Source organism: Orcinus orca, chromosome 8 (assembly GCF_937001465.1).
Source record: "Orcinus orca chromosome 8, mOrcOrc1.1, whole genome shotgun sequence".
Taxonomy (NCBI): Eukaryota; Metazoa; Chordata; class Mammalia; order Artiodactyla; family Delphinidae; genus Orcinus; species Orcinus orca.
In genome coordinates, this window is record NC_064566.1 from 90776840 (window position 1) to 90793604 (window position 16765).

The 16765-nt window shown below is 39.5% G+C and overlaps 1 protein-coding gene across 1 annotated transcript in view; it reads right to left on the reverse strand.

Moving 5' to 3' along the window:
- Window positions 1-7174: 7174 nt before the first annotated feature.
- The window catches only part of ZW10 (zw10 kinetochore protein), a 31815-nt gene continuing 22224 nt past the window's right edge, over window positions 7175-16765 (reverse strand). Inside the window, exons 11-16 of the mRNA XM_004273388.3 lie at window positions 15380-15451; window positions 13135-13304; window positions 12167-12297; window positions 11458-11589; window positions 10481-10683; window positions 7175-7777 (exon numbers count right to left, since the gene is read on the reverse strand). Coding sequence (XP_004273436.2) covers window positions 7657-7777; window positions 10481-10683; window positions 11458-11589; window positions 12167-12297; window positions 13135-13304; window positions 15380-15451 — 829 coding nt within the window. The 3' untranslated portion in view covers window positions 7175-7656. The remainder of the gene's footprint in view (window positions 7778-10480; window positions 10684-11457; window positions 11590-12166; window positions 12298-13134; window positions 13305-15379; window positions 15452-16765) is intronic.

Here is a 16765-nt window from a genome sequence, read left to right on the forward strand (position 1 = left end):
GTTAACATGTTAACACAGATCATTCCTCTGTGCCAGGCCCTATGCTATGTGTTTTACATAAATTATGTCACAGAACTAAGTAAATGTGGACTTGGATATGAATCCCAGGTCTGTGTGACTCCACATCCCACGCTGGCTCTTCACCCCCCAACCCTGCCTCCTCTGCCCTTCCTCTTATCCAAGTCTCGGTCGACCAGCTGGCTGCCACAAAGATCCTCCAAACGATCAGAGCTCTTCCTTCCCTTCCCTTTTCATCCCCACATACTCACCCATAGCTCCTACTACTCTTTTCCCAGAAAAGCAAAACAAAAAAGCAGAGAACCAAGATTAGGGGCTTCTCAGGAGCCCCTTTCTTATACTCTGAAGCAAACTCCAAGGGGAAATATACTTCAGTGCAAATCAAAAAAGGTTTTTACTGTTTTTGCTTCATGGAAGAATAACATTACTTTCTTAATGAGACCGTGACTTTATAAAAAAATTAGTTGTCATATAGGTCTGCTTCTCCTCTAAATGAGCTACCCTTTGCTTCTTACTGATTTGCGGGCAGAAATTAACAAAAAACAAAACCAGAAAGATTTCATTGAGTTCTCAGGGAATGCCAAGTTCAATTCTCATAGGTTAATAAAGTGAATGCTAAACAACCAGGCACTTGGAGTAAAGAGAAACAGAAAATTAGAAATAATACTCCACGTGCACGCACCATGGCACCACCCATCCAGATGGAAGAGGTGGCTGATAATTTTTTTTAATGAATAAGAAGATGACACAGGGATATAGGGGATTTCAGCTTTCCATAAGTCTACTAGAGGTCCCACTCTGCTAAAAACCAGAATGTCCCATGAGTTTTTTAATTGCCTTGTTAATAATCGCTTTTCAGAAAGCCAAAGAAGCAAAGAGGGGAACTTTTTATCCAAAACATCAGTTAGAGAATGACTGCAAATTTCACAACAGGCGAGGAAGAAATGATTTGGCCTAGGCAAAGGCCCTGGCTTTAGGAAAGCATATTTCAAAGAGCACCAAAAAAATGCCAGAAATAATCTCACGGCCACAGACTCTAAAAGAAAGACATCATCTAGCACTTATATGTGGAATCTAAAACTATAATACAAATCAACTTATTTACAAAACAGAAACAAACTCACAGACATAGAAAACAAACATACGGTTACCAAAGAGGAAAAGGGAAGGGGAGGGATTAAATTAGGAGTATGGGATTAATAGATACACACCACTATATGTAAAACAGATAAACAACAGGGATTTACTGTATAGCACAGGGAACTAAATTAAATATCTTATAATAACCCATAATGGAAAAGAATCTGAAGCTGTACACCTGAAACAAACACAATATTGTATATCAACTAGAGCTTAATAAATAAAATAAAAAGACATCATACTATACGGGCTTCCCTGGTGGCGCAGTGGTTGTCAGTCCGCCTGCCGATGCAGGGGACATGGGTTCGTGCCCTGGTCCGGGAAGATCCCACATGCCGCGGAGCGGCTGGACCCGTGAGCCATGGCCGCTGAGCCTGCACGTCCAGAGCCTGTGCTCCGCAACGGGAGAGGCCACAACAGTGAGAGGCCCGCGTACCGCAAAAAAAAAAAAAAAAAAAAAAGACATCATACTATGCATGAAAGAGGAGGGGTGTATTTCAAAACTGAAAATCTGACTATATAATAAATATGACAACACAATTAAAAAAACAGGAGTGTGGCTGCAAATGAAAACAAGTGATGGGTTCAACAAAAACAGGCCCTTCATAAGCAAAAATATAAGAATGGCCTGGACATGAAAAAAGTGTCAGGAAGATCAAAGCCCAGAATATGATGAAGTTTATGAAAAACATTATCTCAAGGAATTTAGGGGCACAGGGAAAGAGGATGGTCAGTGAAAGAAAAGGAACAAAAAGGATTTGGCTATACTCGAAGTTGATAATGTGATGTTAAAAAAAATGACACAAAGAGAACTGAACAACTCAAACACTATTTTGCTTCCCTGTTCCTATCAAGGAGAATTATCTTCCACCCGGAAAGGCTGGAACAAACATTTGAGAGGAAAATGAAAGCTAAGATAGGTGAAAAGATAGAAAAAGAAAACCTGGATTTTAAATGAGTTCACAGTTCTACACTCAGGGGAATTATATCTCATGGGACTTAGAAACTTCAGATGTAATCACAAATCCAAGTTACATAGTCCTTGAGATGAGCAAGTGTCCCAGTTTTCAAAAAGGGGGCAAAAGACCTACCACTACTTCAGACCAATGCGATTAAAGTTAATATTACAAAAGAAAAGATTACTAAATAGATAGAGGGTGAACAAGAAGTCCTAATTTTTTAGTTTTGAATAATAATAATGTAGATATGGATATGGCAAACAAACTAGAGTATGCATTTAGGGACAGAACTTAGTACGGAAATTAAGTGAAATTTATAACAAAGTTAACCTGACATACTTAATGCTATGCATAATTTTTATCATGCTGCATGGTAATCAAGCATAAATGGAGCCCTTCATGCACATTAAAATAATTAATATTCTTTTGAGGCAGCATTTCTAAAGTCAGAGAGTGGGGTTGGGAGACAGAAGCCAGCCAGCAGCTGCTCCACTCCCGACGCCACTCCACCCAGACACCCCTTAGGGAAGGCAGTTGCTCTGCCTTAAACCAAGGCAGTCCCGGACTCCAGCCAACACCCAATAGCTGGAGCTGGGTCGCCATGTCTACTGGGATTCTCTGTGAGAGGAACCCAGGAGAATCTGATTCTAAGGGGGCAGGAGATATCCTTTCTGATGAAATAATCAGTAAGAGGAATCCTTTCCTGGGCAACTTTTTTTTTTTTTTTTAAAGAAGATGTTGGGGGTAGTAGTTTAGTAATTTATTTATTTTTGCTGTGTTGGGTCTTCGTTTCTGTGTGAGGGCTTTCTCTAGTTGCGGTGAGCGGGGGCCACTCTTCATCGCGGTGCGCGGGCCTCTGACTATCGCAGCCTCTCTTGTTGCGGAGCACAGGCTCCAGACGCACAGGCTCAGTAGTTGTGGCTCACGGGCCTAGTTGCTCTGCGGCATGTGGGATCCCACCAGACCAGGGCTCGAACCCATGTCCCCTGCATTGGCAGGCAGATTCTCAACCACTGCGCCACCGGGGAAGCCCCCTGGGCAACTTATGAACACCCAGAAACCATGGGATTGGGTTAGCTGGAGCAAGTGGCTGAGCAGAGGGAAGGAGGATGCAAAGGGAAAGTGGTAGTGAGTCAGCTGTCAACTGCATTTAAGATGTTTGTTATTTGATACCCAGTGTTCAGGGGATGCGAGTGGAGTGGATACAGGCTGAGCCTGAGTGGGGAACTGAGGTTGGGGGAAAAGGGAGGGAGGCGGGCAGCTAGAGGACAACTCCTGCCGGCAGAGGAGAGGGGGGATGACAGGGGCTGAAAGAGAGATGGAAAAAGAGAAAGCTTCGCAAGAAACAACATTCACACTTTTCAGAGGAATGAGCCCTGGGTTTAAAATGATATGCTGTCTGGCATTTGCTTCAACAATTCAGTGTGTGTTTTCAGGAGCAATGGGGTGGGGGTGACCGGGGGGCACAGATGAAACAAGATTGGCTGTATGACCACAATTGCTGAAGATGGGTGGTGGGTACCTAGGGGTTCACCACGCTATTTTCTCTTCTTTTATACATTTCCTTTTTTTTTTTTCTAAGCTACTAGTTTCCCATCTGACTCAGAGTAAAAAAAAACCCAAATCCTTCTAATGGCCTACACAATCTTGCCCCCTCCTCTCCTGTTATATCTCTCACCACCTTTCCTCCTCCTCTCTCCCTCATTCTCTGCTATTCCTTCACCAGACACACTCCTCCCACCTTAGCGCTTTGCAAGGGCTGGTCTCTCTGCTCAGAGTTGTCTGCACCCAGACATCCACATGGCTTACCCACTGTCTCGAGGAGGTGTCCTCTGACCATCCCATTCAGAATGTCAGCTCACTCCCCTTTCCTCCAGCCCTGGAATTCCAGAGGAGTTCAGATTTATCACCCTATGTTTATTTTTCCATACACTTAAAATCTTCAGACATACTATCTAATTTACTTACTTCATGTTTATTATCTGTCTTTAGCACCAGAATTTAAATCACCAGAGAAAAATAATTTTTGTGGGTTTTTTTTGCGGGGGGGTTGTTGAGTGACTGGAACAATGCCTGGCACCCAGTAAATGTAAGTAGAATAAACGTAGGAAGTTTTAGAACCACTTACAAAGCTGAGACAAGGGAGGGAGAAGGTGTCTTCGGCCCTGGTACTAGTGCCTACTTCAACAGCAGGAGTAGCTAAGACCCATCCACTCGCGCCTCGCTCTCTCGCACTACGCAAGAAATCTGGGGCACCCGATTGCTGAGGAGTGCAGAACTTATACATAGCTCCTCAGAATCATTGCCCTCCTCCCCAAACTTGAGGCAGAGATTTCATAACATGGTTTTGAGACATCTAAGCCTAGCTCCAGTTATGTCACGTGACATCACAAACTTCTCAACCAAACTCCTCATGACAAGGAGAGGAATTTCTGTCTAAACCGTATAATTGAAAAACTTCTCAAAATTGGGGCTTTGTAACTTTCAGGAAACTTTAGGCTTTAGCTAAATGCCTATTTTTAGGAGGAAGTTATCACAAAACCAATGTTCAAAATCAGTTCCATGATTAGGAAGAATGTGGGCATCAAAACCCAATTTAAAAAGGCTACTTTGTGCCAAGACTTTTTATATGGGAGGCAATTTCCAAAAGCCTTATTCCTTCCTGAATTTACAGCTACCTCCTTCACTAAGAAGTCACTCCTATACATGCCTTCATTTCTCCGTGGCACAAACTAGCTGTGGAGCTAGGGCAAACTACTCCTTTGGGCCAGTTTTCTGATAACAAAAACACCCACAGAGGATGTGTGTGTACCTCTCAGAACTTTCAGAAGATAGGCATAATCTTCGGAAATCAAATAAACAACAGAATGAAACCCCACAAAAGGCTGGGAGGCGTTGCCTTAAGTGATAGCATGAGTATTTGCAGGCATGGGAAGAGGATTATCCGTATCCTTTTTAACAATGTTATTAATCAAAGAAAATACTGTTTGATCTATTCACAAGTGATTGTTCAGTGATATGTCACCGTTTATAATACAGATGCATGCAGAGCCTGGAGGAACCTCCTGGGCTGATCAAGGCCAGAATGTAAGCCCAGGGTAAAATGGACAGGCTCCCTGCTTCCATTTCCACAAACTAGGCCTAGATGCCTTGTGCTGCTCCCAGGCCTGAGGAAAGATGCCCTCTGGAGGATCCCCATTTCAGAGAGAAATCCAGTGCAAAGCTGACCATGAATGGGTCTCCAACAATTCAGGATCCACAATGTAACAGCAGCCACTATCAAGTCACCTAATGGATTTAGGTTCTTTTTAACAAAAACTTTCCTTTTTACTAATATCTTGGGGACCCTTTCTGGAATTTCATTTCCCAGTCATTTGTATAGTTCTGGGTGCAATTTGGGAAGAGGTTTCTTTCCGTTGGCCTACAGATCCACTGAATGAGTCAAGCCTCATAAGTTTCCCTTACTCACATAATCCGCACGCTCTTTCTAGAGGAAGCAGGCTCCCCTCCCGTTCCGTCTCAAGTTCCCTATCTGAATAGGTACCTTCAAGGTCCCTGTAAGAGCTGCCAGACCCAACTCCCATGTTGCTAAGCCAGATGGCTCGTCCCTAACCAGAACGAATATCCACTTAACCACCAGCTGTCAATTGCCTTGGCCAGGGAAAAGGATGGAGTCTGCCCACTCTGTGTGCCATGACATACAAACTATTCATCAGAGGAAGGAGTCCCGAGGGATGGAGTCTACAGGGCCTCAGAAGAACTATGATGCAGTTTTCTGTGCTAATGGGGGAAGGGAAGGAGAGAGGAGTGTGCTTTCCAGTTACAAGAGATCCCACCCCCCAATTGCTCTACCCATCAAGCAACAGGAATAGCTTCTATGAACAAAAGAAATATGCTATGTGTGTAACAGTCCTGCAAGGCATTTAGTTCAGTTCTGTTCTTAGTTCCCCATCCCCTCACTTGCTGAAAAAAGAATGCTAGCTGAAATGGTGTGGATTTTCCAAAACAGGTATTTTCTTCACCTGTGCAAATGGTCCCTTCCCCCCTCAAGAAAGACAACTACTTTGTTCTCAAAAAACTGAAGTTGGTTCAGGCAAGTCTTTTTTCTGTGTGTTCTCATAGTAGGATATGCTGAGTATAGACAGATAGGTTGTCACTAACCACAGCTGAGTTCTCTTATAAAAAGAAACCAATCTTCTTTTTAATTCTTTCTTCTATGACCCCCAAATTGGTAAAAGAAAAACTAAGCAACCAGAATGTAGGGGCTGAGCTCAAACTAAGAACAAGAAGGTGAAGGCAGAATGTGTGCCAGGGATCAGGGGTTGAAGCCTAAGGAAGCAGGCCCACTGTACTGAAAACATCCTCCAGACAGCATCTCCTCCAAGGCACACAAAGATCGATCGCACTCTTTACCCTCTTTTCACAAGCGGAATTCCACATTTCAGGGTGAAGAGAGACAATCCAGAGTCCTACCGAGAATAATTTTAATAGAATGTAAACCTCCAATGGCTGCAAAGAGTTAAAAACACAGAAAGTTGAGCTGAAGGATTACCCACATCCACCAAATAAAAGATTAGGCTACCGAACCCAGAGTTAGCACCTCATGGCACATACATACCGAAGGAACACTGAAATTTAAAAGCTTTGCCATTTGATAAGGTACAGAAACACTGGAATTTGAGAAGACAAAAAAAAAAAAAAATCCAACCAATAAAATAGAATTCAGTCCGGGAATTCCCTGGCAGTCCAGTGGTTAGGACTCCTTGCTTTCACTGCTGAGGGCCCGGGTTCAATCCCTGGTAGGAGAACTAAGATCCTGCAAGCCACGTGGCTCAGCCAGAAAAAATATATAATTTAGTTGAAATAGCAAAAAGTGCCAAAACTTTATACTGAAAGAAATGTTAAATTATCAGATAGTGTCATGAAGAAAGACGGTAAGTCATTGAGTCCTCTGTGAGGATCATAAATGTCGATAAAAAGAATGGCACGAAAGATAAGAAAACTTGATGGTCTCTTTTGTCAAAGTTCCCATGTTATTAAAGACACTCACCCTTAACTCTGAAAAGCATTATTTATTGGAAAGAAATATTGAAGGAAGTCTTCTTAATTCCTGCAAGACCAATTTATGGTTCCCTTGCCCTCCAAAATATATCTCCCATCTCTCACAAATTCTTTATCCTGACTCTTGGAATGACCTGGATTCCTTGATCCAAGGCCAGGGCTTATATTTTCAATGGATACAGTTCCCAGAGGGCCCTGGAAGCAACATGAAACAATGTCACCCTACAGTTTCTTATTAAGGGAGGGTGGCTAAAAAGTCAACAAATTGAGGTGCTTCATTTGACATCTGATCCTAACAACCAGTTCTTCAACAAAGCCTCATACAGGCCAGGAGGTAAGGCGTTCTTAGGTGAAATCAAACTTCCATGATATATCAGTTCACCAAAACCAACGGGTGATTCCAAGAAGTCTTTAAAGACTGATTACGCCAAGAAAGGAATCCACCTGCTCAAGACACGGCTTTCTCAGGAAGATGGAGCTATTTAATCTTGGCAAGGGCAGCTGCTCTTCTTTCTGTGTTCTGGAACAAGGCACGAATTAAAGCTTTTACTTCACTGGAAGAGAACGCAGCTGCCAAGGGCCCTTTTCCATCTGCCCACCTGCAAAATGAAAAACACAATTTCTATTTCCTATTAAGTATAAGCCAGAGTTTTAAATTGCGTATTTGATCCCAAAAGTGTATTTGTTTAAAATGGAAATAAAACAAATTCTGGCATTCTTCCCCTTCTTTACGAATCTACCAGTCAGTATCTTTGACATCTTCTCCTTCTTGGCTGCATTTTGGTAACAGCACAGACAGACAAAGAGACCAAGTTAGGAAGATAAAACTGTTCTCCCTCATTCTATACTCACTAAGCCCGTTTGAACTTGACAATTATGACCACATCCTCACATGGTTATATAGAGTAATGGGATCTGTAACTACTTTAAAAAGTGAACCACAGGCAACACATTTTAACTGACAAAGGATAAGTATAAAAAATACATATGAAATCACAAACAACCCCGTAGAATAAAGGGTAAAAAATATGAATAGCTCAGAGCTACAGAGAACAAACCAGTGGTTACCAGTGGGGAGACGGAAGCGGGGAGGGGGAATTTAGAGGTAGGGGACTAAGAGGTACAAACTATTGTGTATAAAATAAGCCTCAAGGCTATATTGTACAACAGGAAATATAGCCAATAATAACTATAAAGAGAGTATAACCTTTAAAAATTGTGAATCACTATATTGTATACCTGTAACTTAATAATATTGTGCATCAACTATACTTCAAAAAGAAAACCACAGAGTCCCAATATAAAAAAAATATAAACAGGCATTTTACAATAGAAGAAAAATGATCACTAAAAAGATGCTCAATGTCATTAGAATTTAGGGAAATACAAATTAAAATGACAATGAGCTACCATTTCATAGCAACTAGACTAGCAAAAATTTTAAAGTCTGATAATACCAAATACTGGTGAAAATGTGAAGCAACAGGATAAACCATGAAATATGCATCTATAAAATAAATAAGTCACAGGCAGGGATGTAACATACACATGAGGAATACAGTCAATAATATTGTAACAACTTTGGTGATGGATGGTAACTGATCTTACTGCTGTGATCTTTTCATAATGTATAAAAATATCAAATCACTATGTTGTACACCTGAAACTAATATAATATTGTATGTTAATTATAACTCAGTTTTTTAAAAAAAACTGAAATATTTATATAATGGAATATGATACAGCAGTGAAAATGAACTGCAGCTACAGATACCTTCACAAAAGAATTTTCTGAACAAAAGAAGCAAGTTATAGAAGACTCCATTTAGGGATATGTGCAAATGTGGTAAAACTATAAAGAAAAGCAAGGAGATAAATAACACAAAATTCAAGATAGTGGCTACCCCTCTGGCGAGGACGATTTGGAAAAGGGTACATAAGGGTCTTCAAAGGTAGTGGTAATATTTTTAAGCTGAGCAATAGGTACATGAACATTTATTTCACTCTTTCTTTAAACTGTGAATATATGTTATATATACTGTACTCTTTCACATGTATATTTTATAATTTTTAAATGTTTAAACTACACAACTGGAGATAGTTTCCTTGGTAAAAAAATTTTTCTCAATCAGTTATTATCCTTATATTTACTGAAATCTCTAGGAGGAAAAAAAATCTTCCTAGGCAGAAGAAAAGAAGCTGAGATATATCAGTATTGTAATTTTTCTCATAACGAAGAATTAACGATCATTCTTGGGTTGCAAGAGGGCCCTTTAACAGCCGAAAGAAAAATTCTTATCTGCTGCCCTCTGGAGTCTTACCTGAAGACATAACTCACTAAGGACTTGTAAATAACAAATGAATAAATCAAATTTTATACTAAATGTAGTTAGAGGTATTTTGATGTGATTTTTTTTTTCAAGCAAAAAATCTCATTTACCTTGTTTTAGAATGGATAGTATTTGCTGGGAACAACCCAGACACATCTAGGACAACTAGTCTAACGTAATTGGGCATCTACAATAAACCAAGCCAAAGTAGACAGACAAGTAGCTATAGGGATGGATATGGACCTTAATGCCTATTCAGTGAGTTCCCTATACAAGGTATGCATGCTTGTTAAAAATATACCAAGACAATAATAAAAGCGTCCAAGGATGTATAACTAGTCCACATCTATCCAGTTTTTGCATAGTATTAATGACCTTCACACACTCAGTATGATACGACATAGCATACAATTACAGAGCACAGCAACATTAACTGATGGTATTGAGAGAAAACATCATCTACTATATTTAAGAAAAGATGAATCCTTTCTACGTGTGTGGTGCTGAATCTCTAAAACTACTTTACTCCCTGTAGAAAAACTGCTGGTCAATCAAACAATGGTTTGATGCTGAATATTCTTACAGATAAAAGTCATTTCTCTGTTAACATATCAAAGCCAATCTTAAAATGCATCCACTGTTGATTAAAATGGGCAAGAATTTCCATCCAGGTGTCAGATGGTTGTACTCCTTGTAAGTGCAAGAAGTACAAGATCACACGTACAGCATGACAAAACAACATGCTCAAGACCAAAATAATAGAAACAAGAAGTCTTTACGCTATCAAATATGAGAAAATGGTCATGAGATCCACACTATGATAGACCATGCAAAGGCCCCACCTACTGCTACTCAATATGAAACTTTCCTGAGTAATATTAAGAAACAGAGAGAAGCACTGCTCTCAATGGCACTAATACTCTTTTATAGCTGTGAAGAGATATATAAATCCTATAGAAGGATTTTACCCACCGATCCCCAATTTCTTGCAGGCTGGCTTGTAACATTATCATCAATTCTTTGAATGGCATCCATTTTGGCACGTAGACCGGAACCTCTTCTTGATATTTCTTGTTCTTGTTTTCTTCAGACAGAGGTGCAAATACTTGAGGTCCTTCATCCATCACTGTTTTGCATAAGGAATACAATCTATCACCATCTTCAGTAGAGATGTCCTGATTTTGCACAAAGGGAACACAACAGAACAGAATTGGGCCAGCTTAGCAGTAAGTAAAAAGCAGACCTTTGGTGTATACTATTCAGGGGGTCAGCCACAGCAAGATGTTTTCCAACCAATTTAGCACACCTTACTAGACACTAGATTTCATCAGTTCTGACAATACTCCTAAAGCTAGAATGACACAAAATATGTTTCAACAGATTGTCGGTAATTTAGTTTGCCTGCATGAAAAAATCCATTTCTCCAATAGAATGTGGTGCAGTTTGCTGCAAAGCAGGGAGTGTTATCACAAGGGTTTAGCCAATCTATACTTTAGAGGTATCAGCTGGCAGAGTCCAGGCAACTTTCCTGTAGGATCACACATGTGTGTTGGTAAAGTGGTACCTGCACAAGGCTGCATTTCACTTTACTAAATTATTTAGTTCACGTACATGTTAAGTATATATGACTTCACACTTTACATTTTGGGAGCACTGCCCCATTTCCAACTTCCTCATTCATAACTTACACAGATGCTAGATGGAGAAGCAGCATAACCCTGCTTTCTTATACAGGTATGAAAGATAGAGATTAGCAAGTCTCCAGCAAAACAGAATTAAGAGAAAAGTGAAAAAAATAACAGTATAATGAGTTAGACATGACACATGAACAATTTCTTCTACCATCTGTGTTGACTAAAGATGAGACTTCAACATCACTTCCTTAGGAAAGTGACAATCTGGAACAAGAACTGCATCTCAAGTCTGGTGAGGCATCTAATGGCCCTTACCTCTAGGGCAGTGATTCTGCCAATGATCTCAGAAATTGTTGTACTGAGTAAAGTCCCCATAGCCTTGCAATATATGTTCACTGGCAGGACATCCTGCCACACAATTCCAAGTCTCTTTAGTTGGTGCAGTACCTGTCAGAAGAATACAGATATTTACATGGAAGAGAGATTGTTACAACTCACATTTTTCTAGATTTACATTTACTGTGTGCGTGCTTGTGTGTGTGTTTGTGTGTGTGTGTGTGTGTATGGGAGAAGTGTTATATGACGGTGAGGTAAAGTAATCAAGAACATGTGCTTCTTGAGTATTTCACCCTAGTGATATCTCTGCTAGATGAAAAACTGACTTATTCTGAGGATGGGAAAACTAGTAAAAAGATAAGTCACTTAGGAGAGAGAGGCATTTTTCTAAGATGAAAGCTAGTATTTCAAATTTCCCAAACCTAAGTTCATGGGTTAAATACTTGCTATGACAGACTTATTATTCCCATCACTAGTGGCTTGATGGGAAGATAGCTTCCTGTTGACTTGGTGGGGTAGGGGAAGGGAAAGATCGTATACAAGACTGTAAAAGGTAGCCACATTTTCCAATGGGAGCTCTGGGGAATGAACTGAGCTACCTGTTACATACTCTTTGCTGCTTAAAAAACAAGGTGGGGGAGCATCTAAAGGAAGAGTACAAATTCCAGAGGGAACAACAGCCTCCCACCTGTCGGACTGCTTTACTTGCTGCAGAATAATTGTCCTCATCGTCCATGTTTGAAAAGTTTCTAGCACTTGATAATCTTTCCAGAAGTTCTCCTTTCTGTGCCCGCATTTGGGCCAAAAAACACTCTGTCCCTATAATAAGAAAAGAGAATAAAGAATTCTAAAAGTTGTTCAATTACACAATGCAAAACCAGGGTAGAAGAGGAGAGACAAGCATGAACCAAATATCTGATTCTGCCTATCTGAAAACAACTGCTTGTTAGATAACATCATAAGGTTGCCCTAAGGTTACTAGAAACATCACTGCTAATACATTAGCCGGTCCCTCCAAGCCCACCCTCAGGATAGTAAGTCTTTTCCAACAGTTTGTCCAGAGTCAGATAAGAAAAACTGCTTGTACAGTGGAAGTAACTGCTTATTTTTCTGATATATCTACACCACCTAAGGGAAAAGTCAGGAATTGAAAAGCTAAGTAAATCATATAGATTCTCTGCTTTTCTTAGGCTATCATTATTGACTTACCCCACATTTCTTTTGATTTTTAATAATCAGAAGTAAAGCTAAAGGAGGTAGAAGAGAAGGGAGCTAGTTTGAGGTTTTGCAAAAGAATAAGCACTGTCATTAGTGAGCTCTTACCAACAATGCTAACAGAAGTGTCACACTACACCTTAGTATGTGTCACTCTACTGACATAACTCTGATTTGGTGAATTCACTGCACACCAGAAATGCAGTCTGGAACACTAATGTACCACGAAATCACGTCATGAAAAAGTAATGCTTTCAAAAGACTGCATTCACTTTATAAAACTAAGTAACTGGGAACACCTGCAAATTAAATGCCCTCCCACTTTCCAATACAGCTCAGGACCACCACCTAATTTCTAACTGCTGCATTCGTAAATTACAAAGATACTAGTCTGATAAGCTGCATTATCAATATGCTTCCTAAATTTAAAGTATCAGTTACCAAGTCTCCTGAAGCCGGGTACAAGATCCACAAAAGTAGTAGTGCCATCACACAGAATGGGGGCAAGACGCAATCTGAACTGATGCCCGAGGGTCAGCAAGTGGTGAGCAATATACATACAGTTGTTGAGGTGAATGGCAGCCAACTGGGGCAGTTTTTGAAGGTTCTCCCTAGGTCAGGAGGAAGCGTAGGAAAAGAAAGAAATCTCCTGTTATTGAAGTTGGGGTTGATGAAAAGTTACTCTTTTAACGTATTTCTAGGTGTTAATCATTGTCTACTGTATAAATGCTGTACATAACAAGGCATAACCTCAGCACGCCCACTCAGTCACTGAGGTTGTTCTGCCTGCATGGGACCTTATCCTTTAAAACTATCCTAGTGATTAACAAAAAACAACAAGGGAATCAAGATGTTTACCTGTGTCAACTCTTTATACTAGAAACCTGGCATAGCTGTACATAATAATCCCCTTGAAATCTAACACTGATAAGTCTGTGGAAAAACATGTTTGCTTCCCCTTTCTCCAAATCCCCATTTCATGTACAATGAAGCACTCAACTATTTTCTAATTCACTAGTTTTCAAAGCTGGCTATAGATTAGGGTCACCTGAGAAATTTTAATATAGAGACGCTTAGACTTCACCCCAAACAAATTAAATCACAACCTCTGAGTGAAGCCAGGGCGTTTATGTTTATGTTTTAAAATCTTCCCATGTGATTTTAAATTTTCATAAAAGATTGAAAACCACTGCTCTAATTCTTCTGCACATATTAGTCTACCTACCCAGCTTGGGAAGAGATCTTGTCTTATGCCTCTGCTACATATCCACTAGCAGTCATTCAATTAATACTTCCTAGTTTGCTGATTCAATGTCAGGCTAGAATATATAAAATTGGAAACTAGTAACCTTAAGACAGTTGTCCTCACTTTGGGCTACACATCAGAATCATTGTAGGGCTTTAAAAAACTGAGATATGTTTAATCTTAAACCATACCTATAAATCAAAATCTCTAGGGGTAGGGCCTAAGCATATATATTCTTCAAGGTCCATAAAAGAGTCTAAACTACTGCCAAAGCTGTGAACGCTAATCTAGAACGGTGGTTCTCAAAGTGTGGTCCCCTGACAAGCAACATCAGCATCACCTGGAAATCTGTTAAAAATTCTAGGCTTTACCCCAGCCCTACTGATCAGACACCTCAGGCATGGGATCCAGCAATCTGTAGTTTAACAAGGTTTCCTGGTGATTCTGATACATACTGAAGTTTATAAACCACTGGTCTAGCATAAAGTTCCCAGATCACACAATGCGGAAAAAGAGGCAAATCTAACTCCACACCAGTGTGAAAAATGTTTCTAAGCATGAAAACCCCTAAGCCAACTGTCTCTGAATCCCCAAGGACGTGGCTATTAACTGACCTGAAGATGTTTTTTTTCCTTTACCTAAGTAGAAAGTGAAATAAAAGTTTTAAGCCACAGCAAAGAGAATACAAATAAAAATAATGTTTACAATAAATAAGCTGTCTTTTAGAATAAAAACAATAACTGGCCCTACTTAAAAACATCTCAATTGTTCAAAAATCTGAACTAAAAAATACTACAAACAATAAACTGATTTTTTTCTTTGAAACCAGAGTCCTTGATTAAGGAATAGCTTTGTTGACATATTTATTTAAAACATTTGTAAAAGGTATCCAAAACACTTAATTTGGATAACAGAGAGAACTCCTGGAGACTTAAAGTTATGAGTAACTTCTGAGATTAATATTAAGAGAAACCTTAAAAAACCAAGACATTAGGTAAATACAGCTTAAGATTGCTAAGAGTGGCTGATCGACAGTTAAATAGCAATCTCTTGTGGTATTAAGTCTGCAAAGCTATGAATGCCAAGGGAAAATGTGGGATGTTTACTGGAAAGCAATATGGAGTGATGGATGACCTTTTGTTTTGTAACCAAATAAAGTGAGGCAGTTCTGCAAGCACCTACCATCAGTAACAGGGTAAAGTCCTTTTGAGTCTTTAAATCTGTGTCACCTACTATACTGCAAGATTATAGTACCCTTATTAATTTATTAATAAATGACCAATGTCCTTTAAACATGTAATGTAAATGTTTACTGCATTTTATTGTGAATTTTAGTAACCAATTATCTTTGGTGCGAATATAAAATTACTGGTTTTAACCTGACTCACAAACATTTTAGACCTACAATATTACACAGAAGTCAGACACAGTGGCACATACTTGTGATATGTTGGTACAACATCATGGAACAAATGGAAGATATTCCTCACTGAGTAGAAAAGTTGAACAGCACTAAAAGGAAAACACAGTTTCAACAGAAATGCAGAAGGATATACTGGCAATGAGAAAAAAAATTCAAACTCAGTGCACCTGAAGGGAGAGTCAGCAGCAAAAACTACAGCTGGAGAGAACAGATGCCTTGGTCACTGCTGAGAACACCATTCCTCTAAATGGCATAGATTCTCAGCGGTTATTCACTAACTAGACTACAGGTCTAAAAACCTGGACCCATTAATAATATTAAGAATAGCAGCATTCAACCCAAAGCCTCTTTTCCATTTGTCAGTTTGTGTTCTGCCAGTACCCAGAGTACCCCTTCAGTGACAAATGGAGCTAAGCCTCGAGCAAATGTCACCTCCTCACTGACACACTGTGCAAAGGGCAAGGTATCAATAAAGGCACTCACTGGTGCTGTCGGAACCAGCCTGCCTTTCAGCCTTCACCTTCCCTCCTTCTCACCCCAATGCAAGGAGATGAATCAACATTTCTAGGACAGAATCCAACCTCAAGTTTTCTTGCCCTTTAAATCTGGTCTTAGAACACCAAAGATCATTATTAAAAAGCACTTAGGAAGAGCAAATATAAGGTTTGTGTAGCTTACTTCTACATAAGAATATTTTAAATTATGTACCTTGAATACATCACAGGAATTCCACAAATAACTTTTAAAAATTAGTCATGATCACTATACCCCAAAACACTGTTACAACTTGATTACTATGATACCTGACTAGATTATTTCATGTGTTGCTGTTTGAAGTTTGATAATAGGAAAAGTGAGTTGTTGTAATGTAGTTGTGTTTTTGTTTATCCTGTTGAAACTATTTTTTTGGTGGGAAGAATGTCCATAGACATTCAGTATACAAAAATATTGTTTGGTATTCTCTTAGGAAAAATTGCCTTGCATCCCTAACTTCTGGTCTGGTACTTTTCAGGTGAATGCCATGTAATGAAACAGTCACTCCTATATTATTCTGCCAAAGGAGTGCATAATTCCTTTTACATGTATTTTTCTTCCTACTTAGATTTAAAACTGGATGGACTTGTGAATATAATGATTCATTCAAGTCAAGGAAGTATCTTAGTGAACATGTTCTTTCTAGAGCAGAATGAAATAAAGGGGTTAGTTTGTACATGGAGATAAAAACCAAAACTCCAGAAGCCCATCGGAAGACACAATTTAAGTCAAGCCCTAACTGAAACTGTTTTCTACTATGAGGATGAAAAGTAAAAATACTACTACACACAGATCCAAACTAAAGAGGCTTTTTAAAATCTGCTCTATAATCAATTTGGGCTACTGGCTACCATTTTCTCCTCAATTTA